The 19,482-nt window shown below is 53.0% G+C and overlaps 1 protein-coding gene across 1 annotated transcript; it reads right to left on the bottom strand.

The window, feature by feature from the left end:
• Positions 1 to 14: 14 nt before the first annotated feature.
• CCDC63 (coiled-coil domain containing 63) lies at positions 15 to 18,260 on the bottom strand. Its single transcript, XM_062590348.1, has 12 exons — positions 18,161 to 18,260; positions 17,554 to 17,647; positions 6,405 to 6,656; positions 6,060 to 6,249; positions 4,405 to 4,524; positions 3,727 to 3,908; positions 3,097 to 3,278; positions 2,336 to 2,556; positions 1,600 to 1,674; positions 1,048 to 1,240; positions 350 to 553; positions 15 to 127 (listed from the first exon to the last, which is right to left on the bottom strand). Exons 1-12 carry the CDS (start codon positions 18,258 to 18,260, stop codon positions 15 to 17), a joined length of 1,926 nt encoding a protein of 641 aa, XP_062446332.1.
• Between the last annotated feature and the right edge of the window lie 1,222 nt (positions 18,261 to 19,482).

Raw genomic sequence — 19,482 nt, forward strand, 5'->3', positions numbered from 1 at the left:
GCACCGCTGGCTTTTCATGCGTTGGCATCGCTCTTCGCCTTCTTGCCCTTGTCAGCAGCATTGCTCCGCTCCTCCTGGCTCTCGAGAATCAGGTTGCGCAGGGCGCTGTGGTCCAATGGCTCCTCAACTGCCTCAACAAAATGGCCGCCCCACCAGGCGATCACCACAGCGCCACCGCCACCGCGCGCCACGGGGCTGATGTACCCGGCAGGGTGGGGCAGGCCGGGCTGGGATTGGCTGGAGAGGACAGGTGGCAGCCAGGGATTGGCCCAGAGCGCAGAGTGGCTGCTGCGGATTGGCTGGCTGCATTGCCAAGCCCACCCCCAACCCCCCCCCCGCCCCAACTCACAGGCCTCTGTGTTCTCCACAGCGCGGTCGAAGCCAGGGGGCGGCGGGCAGAGCCGGGCCCTGTCCATGGTCTTGAGGAGCCCGGTGCCACCCAGGAGCGGGTTGGTGAAGGGCAGGGCGTACTGCTCCCCCTCAGCCTCTGCCTCCACGTAGCGCAGCATGGATGCCAGCAGCAGCAGCTCGTTGGTCTTCTTCTCTATGATATCTGCACAGGGAAGTGAGGGATGTCCTGCCAGGCCCCACCGTGGCCCACCACGGACCACCACTTCCTGCACTAACCCAGGTTTCTGGCAAAATCCACCTTCAGCCTGTATTCTGAGCGTGGACACAGGCTAGGGCCAGCTAGCCAGGCCTGATGCAAAATAAACGGGGCTGCACCAGGCAGAAGGTTGAAATGAGTCTGCAGTCAGTCCTTTGACCGTGAGGCAACCTGTTCTTGCAAGAGGCAAGAGTCCTAAGACCTGGCTCTAGTGCTGTATCCTCTACCCAGAGCCAAGATGAAAGCTTGGAGGCCCACCAGGCTGTACCATCAGGTTAGCTCAGAGTGAGCTAGCACCCTAGCTCCCATTAAGCAGGGGACACCAATGCACATTGGGCAGGGAAAAAAAACAGGCTCAAATTCAAGTATGGTGCAAGGGACGGGTTTGGCATATGAGGCCTGGACCACATGGAGAGGCAAGGTGGGGAACCCTGACGCACCGAAGAACTGCAGCAGGTTCAGATCCGTGATCACCCCGTTCTCCCCCAGGTGCTCCTTTATCTTCGTGGCATCACAGTTCATCTCTTTGAACAGGAACTCAACAGCAGATTTGAGCTGGCCCAGGATTTTGCTGCTCTCTTTGCAGCTATGTTCATACTGGTTGGCTTCCTCAGTGGTTTTCCTTAGCTTTTCCTATCAGCAGATGTTTTGCTAGGTGTCACAGCAGCCCCCTGTCCCTGGCCAGTTCCAGTCTGGACGATGGAGACTGGATGCTCCCATCCCCTTATGAAGGGGTTCCCCTAGCTCCCTGTGTTGCAGCCCATGCCCCAGGATCTGCAGGACCAGGGTTGGAAGGAGCCCTGCAGTGATTCTCTTACCATGCATTGGATCTTCTCAGGGAATAGGGCTGCAAAAGCCAATGCAAAGCCTTTTCTGTCTATGCCTCTCCAGCCTTTTGCCAGAGCGGAGCTGACAGAACCAGACTCCCTAGGACACATGACGGGATGGGCAGGGTCCTGCTGTCTTGCCCAGGGAAATCCCAGCCTCCTTACCTCTAACTCCTTCAGGATATGAAGGTCACTGCTCTCTGTGTTGTCCTGATCCATCTCTAGGAGCGTAATTTCATTCTGCATAAACACAAGAACATGGGGAGGTAATGGCTAAATGTCAAACAGACTTGCATAACAGAGAGTGCCAAGCAGCGTGGATAGACCACACTTTGCACTGTTCTGGGATCAGGCATCTGCCAGCACAGTTTGAAAAACTGGGCCAGGCCCTCCCAGTGTGGCTCCATGGAGCGAGGCTGGCTTGCACCCGCTCGACAATCATTTCCTGCAGATTGCTTCCAGATGACCAACCTGCCCTTTCCTCCCAGCCTGGGGACTGTTGCTGTGCCCTGGGAGCAGGGGCACCAGGTTGGCCCCCTGGGAACCTTTGTCCCCAGGCCAGGAGATCAGGCTTTGTTTCTTCTCACTCCAGCAGCCCCACAAGGTGGGGCTGTCGTGGTTCTCACCATCCTGGAGCTCCCTCTTTTGCAATATATCTGTTGGGTGCATGATGGCAGCATTGAGACATTTTTAGCTCTGAGAAAGCAGCTTTCTGTCTGTTGGAGTTGTTTTTGGCTACCCCTTTGCATTCTCCCAGTTACACCTGAGTGGTAGCCTGTGACCTGGGCCTTGCAGTGGGTGATAATGCTGGACACCCAGAAGAAGAAAAGCCTACCCTAACCCAGAGATGCTAGCTGAGAAAAAGGAAATGTAAGAGCCACAGAGCAGGGCTGGAACAGACCTGCAGGTCCTTGATTTTCCTCTGAAGCCTCTCCATCTCATTGTTCAGCTCAGTTGCATAGCTAAAGTATGCAAAGTTCTTCTCCTCCTTCTCAATGAACCCCTTCACCAGCCGGTCAATGTCCCTGTTCTCTGCCAGCTCCAGTAGGCGCCTGTAAGCCACCTCTCGGCTCTCAAAGCTCTCTCCTCGTCTCCGCTTTGCCCGCTGGACTGCCTTCAAGGCTGAGGGAGAGACGAAGATGCCAAGCTGTATCCTTTCCTTCCTGCCAGGCCCATAGCAGAGCCTTCTCTTGCAGATGCTGCGGAGTTTGACAGGGGCTTGGGGCGGGTGGGGAGCAGTGCAGTGTTTCCCCTAGAAACTCATCAAGGAGCTCACAGTCTGCATGGGAATGAGAAGAACACAGAGTAATCCCTCCCTGGGAGAGAACAGCACCTAAAGCTGTGGAAAAGGAACCATGGTCTTCCTTGAGGTGCCTATGGGGCCAGTTCCCTGCCTCCCCTTTCCTCCCTTTCCCCTAGGTCCACCTCAAGACACACAGTGCGTTGTATGATCTTGCTTGGTTATGGTTGTTTATCCTTTTCATCTGCAGGGAGAAGGGAGTTCATGGCCTATACCTGAGGTGCTCCCTTCCCAGGGGCCTGTGGGCAGGGGAGATGTGCCTCTGCATTGGGTGCTATAAACTGCTATAATTAGCCCTCTCACCAGCCCCACAGACTGCTTGTTTACTGTCTCAGTTGCATGCAGTTTCTCTTATGTGATACCTTCTTCCTTTTTGGCTTGTTCCTCCAATTCAGAACGATCCATAAATTTGATGAGCATGAAGGTTTTCAGCTTGGTCTCCTGGTCCAGAATACGCTCCCGCTCTTGCAACTCGATGTTGTACTGGACAGTGTCTTTGCAGTGCCTTTCCTTCATAGCAGAAGTCCTTGCCAGGGCCTCCGCCCTATGCACAGACAGCAGTTACACAGCACTGATAGTAACAGGTCCATCCTCTGTTAGTCCAATACCAGCAGCAAGTTAATAGAGTTCTTGGTGGGATTTTATACTCAGATACAGCACCCAACTGTGGCAGCCAGGCTCATATGACCAGAGCTGGCTGGCCTCTGCGCTAGCTTTCCCATTCTCCAGGTATGTCTGCATCTCCCCACACAGACCTAGGATCAAATGGGACTCACAGGAAAGAGACAGCTCCATAGGGCAATTTGCCCCATCCCAAGAGACCTCTGAGACAGGGGGAATAAATCACTCCCCGGTGGTACAAGTGTCCCTCCATTGACCAGGCATCTAACTTCTAGACAGCACCCAGCTTTAGGCAAGAGAGTGATGAGCCCTCTCTCTGAAATAGCCCTTCACTGTTGAGTTTACCACAGAGGGCTCAAAAGGCCATGTACCGCTGCTCATAGGCTTGTGTTGACCGCTCAATGACAGTGTCCATTCTTCTGTTCTGCTGATCCAGCTTCTTGTGAAGGTTTAAGTAGAAGTTGTCCAAAATGGCTTTCTGGACTCGCAAGTTTTCAATCTCTCCTCGGAGCTTGGTAATGGTAGTCAGGATGGTGTCAAAACGGACAGTGACCTGGGAAGAAGGGAGCAAAAGGCTTGTGGGTGGTGCAGGGCTAGGGAGCTCAGGCCTCTGTTGAAAAACCTCAACCAGAACTAGGACAGAAACAGCCCAAGAGATCTTAAGTAGGCCTTGTGCTATCCCCATCCCCAAGACAGAGGAGGCCTCCGCAGGTCAGGCTGATTGAGGCAGAGACCTGGAGCTAGCATCGTCCAAGGCAAGATTGGCTTCAAACAGCTCTGGTTTATCACTAAATAGGTGCAGACAGGTGCAGACCTTCAGGCTTTTTGGCATGGTGCAAGCACTGCATTTGGGTCACCAGCCTTGAAGGAGCCTTTGAGATATTCTGGAAGCAGTCAGGGCAGGGGAACAATCCGAACCGTTTGTGCTGCTTGGGTGGACCAAATGCTTTTGCACTATTACCTTTTATCCTGATCAAAAAACATTTTGCACACAGGCCCCAGCCTAGCACCCCATATAGTCTCCAAAGCTCTGCAAAACGTTTGCTTACATGGTTCAGACGCATCTCCAGTGTCTGAATCTGCTTTTGCAGCCATTTGCTACTATTTGCTTGCTTCACCTTCACAGCTATCAGGTTTTGTCTTGTAATCTTTTTTTGCATCTCCATTATCTGCACACACAGACACACACAGAATTAAAGTATAATATCCAACCTTACAGTCTGGACTCATGTCAGGACACTTAGCCAAAGCAAATACCCTCTGTTGACCTGAACTACAGTAACCATGTCATTAATGAGATCGTAATTATAGAAACAGCTTAATCCCACAGGATCCCATTCTGCAGATGCAGAAACATAAACTGTAATGAGGAATCCCTTTATTTTCATGTCACTGAGGAAAGGCATTTCTCCAGCTGTGGAGCAAAATTCAGCAGGTGCTGAACAAGGCACAGCAGTACTACGCATAGAGTGGAAGAAGAGGGTTGTATGATAGAGGTTTTTGTGCTGGCCACACAGGGATCTGTATAGCCCTCCCTGGAATGGAGCGGAAGACAATGTTTGCCAAAACTGGGGAGCTGCCAAAGGAAACAAATCCACAAGAAGAATGAAGAAGTTGGAGAACAATGAAAGCGGGGCCAGGTTGGAGAGCTATGACTCAGCCAAGAGACCCTAAAGTCATTGACAGAAAGCTAACTCCCTCGTGGAAAGCTCTACGGCATTCCTAGAAACTGTAAAATACCTGAGCATGTTCCCTTACTGCTGTCATGGGGCACTTGTTCAGAGCAGAAGCTACATGGACCTGTCACTTCTGCAGCACTGGGCTTTCCTTGGCCTCCCATCCCACCACTGAGCAGACCCAACTGGGGTCTCCTTGGGAGAAGTGATGGGATATCCCTCTGATGTGTCACTGCTCCTTTATTTACCACATCTCAGGCACATTTAGGAAGCACTACTACATGTTCCATTTTTGCCCCTCTTTCAGGAGCAAAGAAAGTCCAGGAAAAAGCACAGGGATGCTGCATGACCCCAGGAAGGTATGTGCTTTTAAAGAGGAGCTGCACATAGCCACGAGATGACAACACTTAGAGTCAGACTCTGCTTTCCTGGACAGTGCTGCTGTCTTGAATGGGAGCCTAGCAGTATTCATTTGTCATTGTCACATGTCTTTTACTAGGAAGTAGTGTTATATTCCAAGGCCTGAATTAAATGTGTTTTATACACTGGAGTTTCAGCCATAGCATTCACATGCAAAGGGACTGTGTGCAGGACACAATACTTTCTTGTGGCTTTAACTATTTAGTTCAAGGCTTTGAACCTTTTGAGCTTTGAACTCTGAGCCTTTCATGACAATTGTTGGAGAAATGAAAGTACTATCCATGGCATTATATTATCAAGGATCACAACAGGGTAGAATATGTATTATTGCTTTGCAGCACAGTCCCATTCCCTCTTTAACCCTGCTGGGGAACACCTGCATTGCTGGCTGTACAAGAAACCCTACCAATTGCCTTAGTATTACTCAGGTAAGTTTTACTAAGATGTGTGGCAGAGGTAGGTGATCTTTTTGAAATGCTATATGATGTGCATTTCAGCTGCAAACTGAAAAGGCCAGACCGTAGTGACACCGTGACAGAGAACTGCTCACTGTGTGGCTCTGCCGTGCTATACCATGCTCAGTTGGGGAATGGTTCAGATACTCTTACCTTTTTGTCCAGGTCAGCTAACATGTCTTTTCTAACTCTAATCAGAGAATCATACTGATCTTTGGTCTGCAAAAGGAATTTAAACTCCATTCGATTTCTGTCATCCAGCATCAAATTTCTTGGGGACTTGATATGGCTCAGCATTAATGACATTTCTTTGTGTTCTTGCTTCAGTGAATTTATTTCTTTCCTGTAGAAATAGAACGATAAAAGACATTTAGCACATTCTGCCTGCACAGCCAGGGCAGGTTCTTACCCCTTCCCATCTCAGTGTCAGAGTCCCCCCAGGATCTCAGCTTGGAGGAGCTTTCCAATTGCAGTGGAGCCAGCTGAAGCTGCACTCACTCCTGACTGCACATTCGGTGCTTCATGTTGGCTCCAAAAGATTTCCTGCTTTCCGCTAATATCCGAAACCGTTGCTGCAGCTTCCTGAGCTCTGCCTCAGCCATCTTTTCTTTCTCCTTTGCAGTGAAGTCTGAAACCGTCTTCCTCAAAGGGGACCTTCTCCATTGCTGCAGAAAGAGAGAGTCTGGTAACGTAAGAAAACACGAAGTGCAGTTGTAGACAATCCGTCCGGACCCGAGTAACTGGAGTGAGCTAAAGGCATCACCACCTCCAGCTGTTTACTACACACACAGCTATTTGTTACTACCTTCAGCTCTTCACTCGTACTCAGAATGTTCATCGCCACCCACAGTGCTGAGCCGCACTAACAAACTTGGTGAGCACTTCCCATCCATTTCAGAGCAAAGTCTGGTGGGTACTTTCGGTTCTTGGTTCTTCCCCATGCTACAGACACTCTCCAGGGCAAGATGCATGAACACCGGCTGAAATTGGTGCATGTCCATCACACCAGTTCCACAGCAGGGTACAGATCTCCAGCAGGAGACAGGCAAGGCAGGGCAGGCGACTGTGACTAGTCACCTCTCATATCACCTAGCATGACTGAGAGGCCAAATGAGTCAGAACACTAAATCACTCTTGCAGGTGATGCAGATGAACCCAGCTGACTTTGCATAGAAGCAGAGCAGGAATGTACGCAGTCCCATCCCTGAGAAGGAGGCTTCTAGCTGAAAAACTACCTAACTAGTGAGTGTGAAGTTGTGGCAGCTCCACAACAGGACATCCATGTTCTGAGCTAATCCATATTCCCTAGACCTTCCTTCCCAAAACCCAGATTGCAGGACATGGTCTCACTCCCAGTGCAGGATAGCAGACAGAATCAGTCCCCAAAGCAGCAGGACACCTTGCTGGCCAAAGGCAGAGAGAGAAAGCCCGGTTCCCCATACACTGTCCAGGCAGCATTTGCTCCTGTAGGTAATCACTGCTGATCCCCACTGCTGATCCTCTGTGGTGCTGGGCACTCCTGGGCAAGTTCAGGTTTGGATTGTGTTTTGGTTTTTACCTTTGAACCCTTCATTTTTTCCAGCTAATTCAGCTGTTTTCAAATGCCAACGAGAACATGAACGAGAGCCTCGGTGGGGACAGGCCTGGTTTTGAAGGAGAAAAATGAAATCTGGTTAGGAGACAATGTGGTTGGGTCAGCAGATCTATTCATAGGCCAGCTCAAGGCTGTGGCCGCTTCTCGCCGTCCGGCCCTAAACGCCCGCTCATATGTTTGGCACATGAGGAAATAATCACAGATGGCTGCATGATGAATAAAAGGAGCATTTGTAGTGATGTCATCACGAAACATGTTCCTCTTACCGAGTTTATAAGCAGGGAAAGAACAGATGGTTTGAGCTATTCCAACCCGTTTAGTACCTGGGTTTCCATAGAAATTCTAGGAAGGCCAGGCAGTCCCGGAGCGCGGTGCCACCGGCGGGCAAAGCCCCCGGGGAGCGCCGAGCGAGGGGCCATGGGCTCGTGCAACGGAGATCCGCTCTGTCCAGCAGGGAGCTGGGATCAATCCCTGCTCTGCCATAGCCGGGGAGATTGTGAGCGCTTACTCCCGGAGCCCTCAGGCCACTCCCGCTCCCCCAAGTGCATTGAGGTGGCGTGGGGGGCTGGAGTCGGCGCTGGGGGGACGCGCTGGGGCCGGTTCCCCTCCCAGCCCTGCTGCAGCCAAGCCGCACGGTCTCCCTGCTGCTCCCGGAGGCTGCAGCGAGCCAGGCAAGCCGGGAGGGAACAACGCTACAACCCAACCTGAGAGCAGCCGCCGCAGGCCCGTGTGCCGCTGGCCCCGCGCCCTGACCCAGCAGCGCAAGCGCAGCCCCTCACGGACTCCGCGGTGGAGGATCTCAAACCCATCCCACGCTGCACTGGAAGCACGACAGATGGGAGGCTGCGGGGTTGGCACCTGGGGAGGCCGAGTGGGGACAAGAGCCCTGCCGGTCCGCTCTGGCAAGGCAAAGGCGCCCCAGGGGCGCTGCCAAGGACGGGAGGGAGGAGACCTCCTCAGCTCGCCCGGCTGGTGGCCCAACTGTGGTCCTTGGCCCAGTTGCCATGGCAGCACTGTTGGAGTCCAGGCCCACACGAGATCCAACCCCACCGTTGGGGTGCCCGCGCAAGGGTGCAGGCGGCCAGGGCACCCGTGCACCGTCTTTTCCACCACCCACCACTGCACCCCTGGGAGCCCTAGGAGCCCATGCCACACTGACCAAAGGGGGTTATATGTTCCCAAAAATAGCCCTCAGACAGGTGCTCTGATGTCTCTCTGGTCATGTGTCCACCGCAGGAGAAACCCTCGTTTTACCTGCTCCCCCTTCCCTTGGCAAGTTCAAATCCATCTCAATAACCTTGAGCATGGAGGCTTTTGCTCTGATCTGAAAGCAGCAGCTGGGTGCTGCTTCGCCGGGGCACAGCCATCTGTGGGCAGCCCCAGGGCATCTCGGGGCCCCTGCTCCCTTGCCCTGCTCCCGGCCCCTTTGCCAGCTCCCTGTGGTTTGCAGCCAGTTTCCATCCCCACTGGTTTTGCCCGTGGAGAGCCAGCAGTCATCACCACCAGTTGGCCTCCCCCAGGAATAAGCAGGCTCGGAGCAGTATCCAGATACCCCCAAGGCATCCACCACCCAGGAGAGCAGCAAGCGACCTGCGTAGCCTGATTCCCATGGCCCCCAGACACCAGGGATGGAGCAACGAGAGGTGCCTGTTTACGGAGCCAAAATAGGGGCTAATTTAGGATTCACGCCTGCTCCTCTCCACCCAGGGCAGCGTACGGGAGCAGAGGGCTGAGGCACAATCCTCGTTCCCCAGAGGAGGGAGAGCAGGACCAGCACCTTCCCGGGGCTGCTGAGAGGGCTGGCTCGCTCGGGCGAGGATTTGGGATCCCGGGAGGGCAGACGAGCGCGGCAGCGCTGGCGGCTGCAGGTGCAGGGCATCGTGTCGGCTCCACGCTGTAGCCCTTACTCAGCACCGGGGTTGGGGGGAGTAGAGAGCCAGCGATGGCAAGCAAAGGGCATTCGCGTCCCAATTCACACGGCTGCAGTGAGCACCGTTAGCTCAAGGAGACGAGTAAAATCTCCAAAGAGCTCATTGCTCTTGAGACTGTGCCTCCCGGTTATCCTGGAGACTTTGATGAGCTAATGAGCCAGCCATCAAGTTTCAGGCTAATTCACAGCCAGATGGGCTCTTAGGATGCATTTAATTGGAAATGACTTTCCCCGGAAGAAAGCAGAATGCGACATTAGATAAGAAAATCATGACTGAGGGCAGAACAACGCTGCGAAGGCACCGGAGCCCACTCGGCCCTTCCTCCCCCGCGGGTCCCGCTGGGGCTGGGGAAAGCTGGCTGCGCTTTTTGTGCCGGTTTCCCATGATCGACAGCTCCATGGGATAATAACTAGAACCTCTCCAGGGATCAGGTTGTCACTATCTCAGTGGTCCTGACTGTGTCATATTGCAGCTCCTTTCCCTCCTTGCTCTTCACCCTCAGCAGAAACAGGGCCAAATCTCAGGTTCAGCATGAAGGTAGAGCCGGAGGGGTGGATATTACCTTTTCTAGAAAAGATGCAGCCGGACACCTCAACCACCCTTGCAGAAAGCTTGGTCTCCTGCGTCTGGGCTAGCTACGCAGCAACAGTCCGGCATCGAAACACAGGCAGTATTGTCCATCCTTTGCGTTCCTTCTCCATGGACCAAGTCCCAACTGTTTAGCCATGAACAAGTCAGTAAATTAAACTATTGACGAGGAAACTGTTTTGGTAGAGTCTGTGTCTGTCGCACTCATTGCAGAAGTATTTATGTTACTAAAGGGGATTTTTTTCACCCAAACAATGCTCGACTGTCAAACTCCCTCTGAGTAAGTGTGACTTCATTGTCTGGATGGACCTTCAGGCTGGGGGCTGAGCAAGATGGTAATTGGAGCAGGAAAAGATAGAGGAACCTTTGAATCCAGGAGATCTCTATCTTCTGGCAGAAACAGAAGAGTGACTTTCTTTGCAATTTTCATCATTTTAACCTATCTTCCTCAAGTTAATAGATACACTTAAGGCTGATTGACATGGAGAAATTCGTTCAGCTGCAGATTTGGGGTCTAATTAAAATTGCTTGTGCTATTTTAAGGGCCAAATTCTGATCTGTGCAAGCAGCGTAAATTCTCCCTGCTTTCAGCAATGCTTCTTCAGATTTCTCCCGTTTCACCCAGCCCGGTAAACCAGTGTCTGCAGGGGCCTCTGACCCAGCAGAGCTGGGCTGGTTTGGATCTGCACTCGCTTACCTGGGAGCATCCCAGTGACATCAAAGAAAATCAGTGGGGTAAGCGAGAGAATCAGGCCCATATTTTCATGCAAATGTAATACATTCATGTTACTTAATCCCTATTTATAACAAATCCAGAACTTAATTCTACTTAACCCGTCTTCAGTGTTTGACACATGAAATCTGTGAGTCAGAAGACTATATGTGGAACTGTCAAAACTTTTTTTTTTCCCCTCAAAAAGCCTGGAATAAATCATAACCAAACTCCCATCAGCTCCCGCAGCTTCGCTGGGAGGAGCAGGAAGATGCGGACAACTGCTAAAGGTACCTCAATATGGGGAAAAATCTTCCCAGCCAGGATTCTGATGGCAAAAATCTTGAATCAGGTCTTGAATTCAGGCATGCGCAGGGCCCATCTCTGCAGAAATGTCATGCTGCAAACTTGTAGCGATTCCCTGGCCTCATGGTCTCACAGGGCATCTGGCTTTACAAACACTTTGCTTGGGAACAGGCTCTCATGAGCATATTCTCCACTGAGGTTTTTATTTCATTCCTCCAGGGAACGGTTATCTCTGTATGCACACGAACTACGCGAGCTCCAATGGACAAGTGCAGTTTTGGTCCTGAAAGCAGGCAACTGCTCCGAGAGCTGTAGACCTGCAGCCTTTTACAACAGGCCTGAATTTTGCACCAGGTGCTCCTGACAGAAAAGGTTGCTTTCAAAATGCGTGCCAGCCGCTCCTCCAGAACTGTTTCATCATGGCACGACGTTCCTGTGCGGCACTGCTTTCTGCCTGCCCTGCCTTGGCGAGCACCCCTCGGTGGGAGAAGGCTCTGGTGCTAAGCATTTGACACAACAGTACAAACATCTGATACTATTTTCCTTATTTAACACTTAACCCAGAAATCTCCAACAAGACAGGAGCCAGATATGCTACATACAAGCACGTGGCTCCAAGTTTTAAGTGTAATTTGTATTAAGGGCGGAGGGGGCTGCTGTTTGTTGTTATCCCTTCTCCCTCAAAGAGGAAACCGCCATCGTAATCTCCTACAGATGGGTTTCTTCTGAATTAGACACCAAGCAAAATGTGGCTTCCAGCAGTGAGCCGACTCCTTCGCGGCGTTACTCAGTATTTTTAAAGGGTCATTTTAGGTTTCCCAGACCTTGACTTTGGAAAAGTAAAACTCCCTTCCACTGCAGGACCAGCCCCTTGAGCTGAACCTAATCGCAGGGATTTGCTTCATCCCTCTGGGCTGACTTCTAAACGCCTTCGCAGCAGGTACGCCGTGCTGAACTGCTGCTCCAAGCAGCCGCCGCGGCGGGAGAAGGCAGAATCAAAACAGCCGAGGACACGCCGCCTGTCTCAAAGCAGTAAAAGACCTCCCAAAATTTCACTGGCCTTAGGGTCAAACCTGTTAAGCAGTAGCGAGCACTGACATGCTGCAGGAAGATTTTTGCTGAAGAAGTGGAGAAGACCAGGTATCAGAGGGCTCAAGGACAGAGCAGTTTGCAAAAGCTGCTCTCGCCCGGGGCCTCGCCTGCCTGGGAATGGTGCTCTCACCCTGGGGATTTTTTCCCCTGCGATTTAGGCAGCGCTATGCAAAGCCTAAATCTCAGCAGCGATCTCCGTGGGGCTGCTGAGCCCACGCGAGTGTTGGAGGGACACAGCCAATCTACAGGGTAAAAGCAGAGCGCGGGGCGGTCCGGCTCAGCGCTGGATACGCAACGCGACGACGCTGCGAGCGCGGTGGGGCTCCAGCCGGTGCTCAGGCTCCCTGGGCTCAGCCAAAAAATCCCACCCCCCCGGCACCGTGACCTCGCTGAGCACGTCGTGCCCTGGGCAGAGCTGGGCAGCAGGGACAGCGCAGCAGGTACGGCCTATTTTAGAAGCGCTATTTCCATTTAATCATTGCTGATTATAATCCCGTGAAATGCTCTTGCTCAAGACTAAGAATACCTTATTAGTCGAACACGCTCGGGAAGTGACTTAAGGCAACCGAGGATTTGCCAGGGCAGGATCACTTAGGGAAACTATTCTGAATTAACACTTGAAGGCAATTAATTAAATGCTGTACAGGCATTCGGTATCAGAACTGAAATTGCTTTCCTTCAGTAGATCTGATTTTCCTTTCCTCTTCCAAATTAAACGAAGGCCAGTTGATTTCTGGGGAGAGCACCGGCGTGCTAAAGCGCGCAGCCGAACGCCAGCGAGCGACGCGGGCGGCTGAGCAGGGCTCCGCCGTTCACACGAGCTGGCGGCTTCACCGCCGGCCGCCTCGCGCTCGGCAGCCCGTCTTTCGCAAGATCGCAGCGCCCCTCGCCGCCGGTCCGAGGCTTTGAGTGGGGCGAGCAGCTGAATTTCACAACCAGCAGTTGTTGCTCAAGAACTGATTTAAATTAAAGCTTTTGTAAGAAAATCCCAAGGGCAGGGGCTGCGTATTTCTCCAGGCAGCGTAACTCTGAAGCGTCTCCCAAGGAAACGCAGAGGTAACGCTAATCAGTTTGGATTATAATCAGGCCGGTTGGGGTTTTTCCCCTTGGTGCGTTTCCGTGACTAGTGAAGGGAGGCTGGAGGAAACGGCACGGAGCGGAGGACACAGTCCAGCCGCCGTGCCGCCCGGCACCGCGGCGACGTCGAGATGTTCAGGCGTGGTGGCCCCACGGCGAGAAGAGCATCATCTCCTGGGACGACGAGCGCCCTGCACCCCAGTGCCAGCGGGCAACGGCCGGGCGCAAAGCCGGGCGGGACGGGCTGCTGCAGGGCCGGGGAGGGAGCCGTTCCCGCGCCATTCCCGCGCTGTCCCCTCCTGGATGAGCTGCGGGAAGAGCGGGAGGCAGCAGAGCTGCGCTGGTTGCTTGGCAACTCCAATGCAATTCTCCATCCTGTCGGAAAACATTTCTTTCAGTGTCTCTGACGGCTTCGGCTTCGCACATGGAGGATCGAGCCGGGCCGATCAGCTGATTTAAGGAAGAACGTGCCGTACTGGGACCCGATCTGGGTGCAGAAACGCTGCTGGGCTCGGGGGGTCCAGCCACGGCACGAGGACGGTGCTGGGCTCCTCGGGGCTCCCGCAGGACGGCACCAGCCCTGCTCAGGACTCCCAGCGCTCTGCATCATCCGTTTCCTCGCAGAAGAGCGAGCGACACAGCACACGCAAACCTGGCCAGCAGGTAGGGACCTGCTGCATCTCACTGCCACCCTCCAGACCCGAGGAGCTGCCGTTTGCACTGATGCTGGGCCAGGATCCGTCCCCCTTCTCGTGCCAGGTGAGGAACCGGCCTCCGGTGCGAAGGCTCAGGAGAGAAGAGGCAGTGCAGAACAGCTCCAAATCGCTGCCAGGCAGCCAGGACTCGAGCACACACCGCGTCTCAAGGAAAACAAAACGGTCTCAGCCCCAGAAGGCTTTTTTTCTGCTGGATCTTTTGCTAGGAATACTGGCTGGAATTTTCCTCTTGGCTAAGCTGACACAACCCTTCTTCAGTGTGGGAGGAGAATTTGGCCCACTGCTATTACACGCCAAGTTTAGATGGGGATAATGATACGCTGTTCGGGTTTCTATAGATTCTCAGGTCACTTTGCAAACGTGAATGAATCTTGGCAACGCAGCTGCAAGGAAATGAAGTTCTGCAACGTTCCCGATTTAAAGACAGGGAAACTGAGATGCGGGGAGCAAACGCGTTTTTGCAAGGTTGCGCCGAAAATACGCAGGGCTGGGAGCGGAGCAGGGCCCCGCAAGCCCTGCTCCGCCGCGCACCAGCCCACACAAAGCAGTTCTGCAGCATCATTTTACACCAGCCCAAAACGTAACTCTCTTTTATATTTAGCTACCAGCTTCTGTAAAGGGACGTTATATAACAGCCCTCAAGTGTGGCATTTTATAATTTACCAGCTTGTGCTCGTACTTGTGCTGCTTCTAGAAACCCGCCTGCGCGGTTTATTCTCTGGCTCTGTGCAGAGCCCTCTCCCACTTCCCTCCAAGCCGGCAAATGATTTCCACGGGCGCTCATCCACAGCTGTAAAACCACGCCGGGCACCACGCCGTCTCCCAAGCCATCAGCGCCGAACCTCCAGTCCTGCAAGAGCCGAGAGAGGCGCAAACGTCAAAGAGCAGGCGACGCGGCAGCCCCCGGCCCGGGGGGATGTACAGGCGAAGCAGCGAGGTTGCCCTGCCGGCTGTTCCCTTCCTCCCTCCAGCAGCCGACCGCTTGATGCCGGGATGACTGTGACCATCAGTTCCTTGCTGGGCTGGGCTGGGGCGGCCGCCGCCGCGTCGTGCCGGGCAGCAGTCACGCCGCTGATCCTGCCAAGCGCTCACCACGCTGCAGATACGAGAAGGAGAAAAGTTCAGCTGAAAAAATGTAACTTACCTTCATACAGAAGAGCATGGGAGCTGTTGCATCCCAGCTGAAGCCCTTCCAAAAGCTCCCGCGAACGCAGCACAGGTCAGGAAAAGGGCTGATCCCGGGCCGTGAGCCACAGCCGTAAGAGAACTGCCAAGAGGGAATGAAAAGGAAAGCAGAGGGCAGAACCCGAATTCGGCAACGAGGTGTAATGCTACATTTGAACGCTAAGCGCACCCTTGAATAAACAAAGCTTTTGGAGGTGCCCGGCGAACCCTTCCCTGTATTCTTTCATTTCCCTTTCTTTTTCAGCGGAAGCAGTGGCCTGACTGTGCCTACAGCCGTCCGCTCCGGGGCAGAAGCTGAACGCGGTCGCCGTATCCAGGGCGCAGTTAGCTGCGCGGTCGCCCGACTCGGGGCCGGCGCCAGCCTCGCGCGGGTGCAGCCGCGCCGCGGCCCTCTGCGCAGGGACAGGTCCCACCCGCGCCGCAAACGCTGGCCATTCCCAGTGCAGGCAAGGAGCCCGATCGTAAAAGGCAAGACCTGCACCAAGCAAAACGCAGAGGGAAAGAAGGGGAAAACCAAGTCCCTGACGAGCAGTGATGGCAACAAAAGTGGCAGATTTCCAAGGCTCCCTTTTCGCCGCCGATTAATTTTTCAGGACCTCCTGTCTCACGGGCCGTCTCGCAGCCTGCGTTTGCGTAGAAGCCTTTGCGTAAAAGACCGGTTCCCTGGCTAAGCACCACTATTGTGTAGGTTGCTGCTCGCAGCCCTTCGATTTACCACTGCACCTGACACGAAACGCCGGCGATTTATCACCGAGGGAGCCCGGCTGGAGACCCACATGCGAGCGACCCCGGCTGCGTCCCTTCGGGCACATCAGTGCTGCCAGCCAGGCGCCCGCGGGCACCGCAGGCTTTGGAGTGAGGTCGCCGCCAGCTCCTCCAGGGGGGCTCGTGCAGGAGCAAGGTCAACGCCAACGTGGCCGAGGCCACGGGAGCGACCGCCGCGTCTCCGCACGACGTCTGGCGGCATCGTCCCACCAAGGCGACAGCTCACAACCAGCAGCAGGGTCAGCTAAGAAACAACCCGCCGGGAATACAGGGCTGGGAAGTGCTTTGCAGAGAGCAGCGGGGAGCCCGGGCGGATTTTGGATGGGGGAAACCAACCCTGAACCAGCTCCTGCAAGGGCAAAGGCAGCCCACACTCTGCAGACTCGCCAAAGACATCCTCCTGCCCGTTTCAGCCCCGTCTCCGCGGGACGCTGAAAGCAGAGGAAGCTCCAGGGCAAAGCAGCAGCTTGCAGCGACGTGTCCGAGCTGCGTGGACGAACCAGACGGGAACCCAGGGTTCAGAGCCAGCTCGAGCCGCGGGTTCCCCTGAATCCGTGTGTCTACCTTCGGTGCAACGTTATGCAAGAGCAGCCTGGCTCCTGAAAGCCTCACTAACGGAGAGCTGGCGGGAGGAGGCGAGAACAGAAACAAATAAACCAACCCGCGTGGCAGCTACCTCAGTAGACCGTGTTTTCAGACACTGCAAAGAAGCAGAAACTCCAGGTGTCTGACTGGAGTCAGTGGGACTGTTCGGGATTTACAGGAGCGTAAGGAAAAACCAAACCTGGACCAGCAAAGCCACCGCGCTCTGAGCACTTCCAACCTGTGCCAGGTGCTACTGGGACACCGATCTCCTTTAAGCCGGCAGGCGTCTGTGGGTCGGATGCCCTCTTCCATTTTCATTTCAAAATCCTCTGTGGAGCCAGTGATGCCCAAGGCGTGTGGAAGATCTTTACCTCTCGTGCCGTGATGGCTTTCTCCCAGCGAGACCCCCAGAAGCACAGCCGCCGCTTCACGAAGAGCAGATCAAGCCAGCATTGACCCACATCTTATTTCCGCTTCCATGCTCACCTGACAGCCCTCCTTGTCCTCCACTCTTACTGGTTTTAATTAGAGAAACTGTTCATCCATGTCAAGAGCACGTTATGTTGGGGTAAAGATCAGCGTAGATGAAGAAGCCAGCCATGTCCCAGCCCAGCTGCATGCCAGTCCCAGGCTGCTAACACGCATTTCTGGCCAGTGCAATGAGGAACATCCCTAAAGTGCTTTCTCCAAACCCTGTGAAGCCAAAGCCACCCGAAATGTCCCTTTCTGAGGTGCAGCTGCCTCTCCTCCTCCTGCAATGTCTGCTGCACACGGTGGGAAAATTGAAACCTTCTGTAACGATGGCTGAGCAAAGAGAAAAAGGAGATTACGTTCACCCGCCACGGACCAGCTAAAGGAGGACTGAAAAGCGCTTTGCTGGATGTGTAGTGCTGGCTGCTGTCCACGTTGTTTCCTTTCCTCGTCCTTGAATGGCTCCGTGGTAATCGGCTGAGCCCCACGGAAACCCGCAAAAGCTTTCTAGCTGGTTACGAAACCCAGCCTTCGGCGGAGCGTCGGGATTCCTGACCCAAGAGGGGAAGGCAGGAGCTTCACTCCTTGCCAGAGCAGCCGCAGCCGATCCATTAGGGCTGTTCACCGCTTAAAGCAGGGCGAAGCCTTCTTCAGCCCTGTTTCTCCTCTATTCTGAGCGATGGCCCAGCTCTCCACCACGCTGGAGCCGGGATGCTCGGCTGCGGCAAGACACACCGAAAGTCAGATCCGTGTAACAGACTCGCTGAGAAGGCGGAATGTGCTGGCTTTTTAATCCAGCTATCGCAGGAAAATCCTACTGCGGTCACAGCTGTATCAGGGAAAAAAAGTGACTTAGGACATCTTTATATGCGAAGGGTTTTACTGGCAGTATTTTTGCCAGTTTGAACCTTCCAAGACTTCCCAGCAGAACATTTTCCCATCTGAAAATACCTTTCATCAGAAAGCCTTGAAGTACGTCAACTTTGACCAAAAAGAAAAAAAAAAAAAAAAAAAAAAAAAAGGTAGGAGGGAAGGAACTGCAAATAACATTTCTATCATATCTCAAGATTTTTCGAACAGAATCTTTTAACATTTTCTATTGCAAAGGTGATTCGAACAAACTTGAGGGAGTTAGAGGGAAACCAACCGCTGGGAGTGTGAAATATTTGGCTCTGCAGAAAATTCGAGGGCTAGGTTTTGGGTGAAGGGGGATGGGGGGAAACGGACCCTACACGACAGGAAACGGCTGCACAGGCAAAGGCTGGACGCTCTCCCCGAGAGCGACGTGCGGACGTGCGGCACGAGGAAGACAAGGCTTCCAAATTTCCTCATGCTGACGACTTAAGAAAAGCGAAAGCATGGGAAGCAGGGAGAAGAGAGGGTGTAAGGAGACCTCCGGAAGGCGCCTCTGCTTGGTACAAATCCTGGTGAGCGTCAGGGCGAAGGCAGCGGCTCCAGCACAGCGGAAAACCTTGATGCCTTACGCGGGTCCCTCGCCAAGGACCTGCCCGCCTGCAGCTTGCACATACTGTTGCTCAAGGCAGACTAACGCACTGAAGTTTTGTAAATAAAATATGACACTAAGAAAATACCTGATTTTGCGTCACCGGCTCCTTTTGAAGCAGGACACAGACCCCTACGTCTCCAAAGCAGCCTAGTGCCATGGTCCAGCTGCTCTTCTTTCGCCTGACAAATTGCCACTGTCTACCCCCAAACTCCAGCAACACCTGAAATTTTGGAGTTAGCAAAGTACTATAGGCATCAGGAGTAAGAGGCATCCATAAAAAGTGTATCTTGATCGTAACAGCAGGATAGCTGGATGGAAACAGTAGGAGCTATGCAAACATGTACATCATGTCTGAATATCTAGTTAGGAGAAACAACATTTGACCCACATTTTTTTATTTTTCTAGTGTTTGCATAGCCCTTGCAGATCTTTGTTTAAAATGTACACAAACACATTGAATTTCACGGACTTAGCAAATCTGTAATCTAAAGCAAGGGGAAGCGTGGGTGACTCGCATTTCTTAGGATCCACCTACATACTGGAACAAAAAAAAAAGGACCATGTCATGGTTATCTGTACACGTATATTTATATAAAAATATATAGAGATATTTATACATCCTATTCCCCAGCAGCCCAGATCACAAGCAGCCCTACAATAAACAAAGTAGTATGTGCATGAGATGGGGAGGACAAATCAGTAGGGATATTTTATCCTGAGGCTTCCAAGGAATGTTACTCAAGCAGTGATTTATTTCTGGAATTTCAGGAGGGGAGGGAGGAAGAAACACAAAGGTCTCACAGCTGCAAGCAAGATAAATCATACATCATCGTGTATTTAGCAAAATATAATGCAAACTGTAGACAAATACAAGGAGGGGGGAAATATATGAACTCTAAGCTTGAGAATTATTGAGTGCTTCAAGTCTGTATGCAGTGTTTAAGGGCAAAGAGATTTCCCTGATTGTTCCCCCTCTAGAAATAAATCATTGTTCTGAACAACACTGGACAAAAAAAAATAGTTTCAGGATATTTATAACTCCTTGGC

Source organism: Rhea pennata, chromosome 17, assembly GCF_028389875.1.
Source record: "Rhea pennata isolate bPtePen1 chromosome 17, bPtePen1.pri, whole genome shotgun sequence".
Lineage (NCBI taxonomy): Eukaryota > Metazoa > Chordata > Aves > Rheiformes > Rheidae > Rhea > Rhea pennata.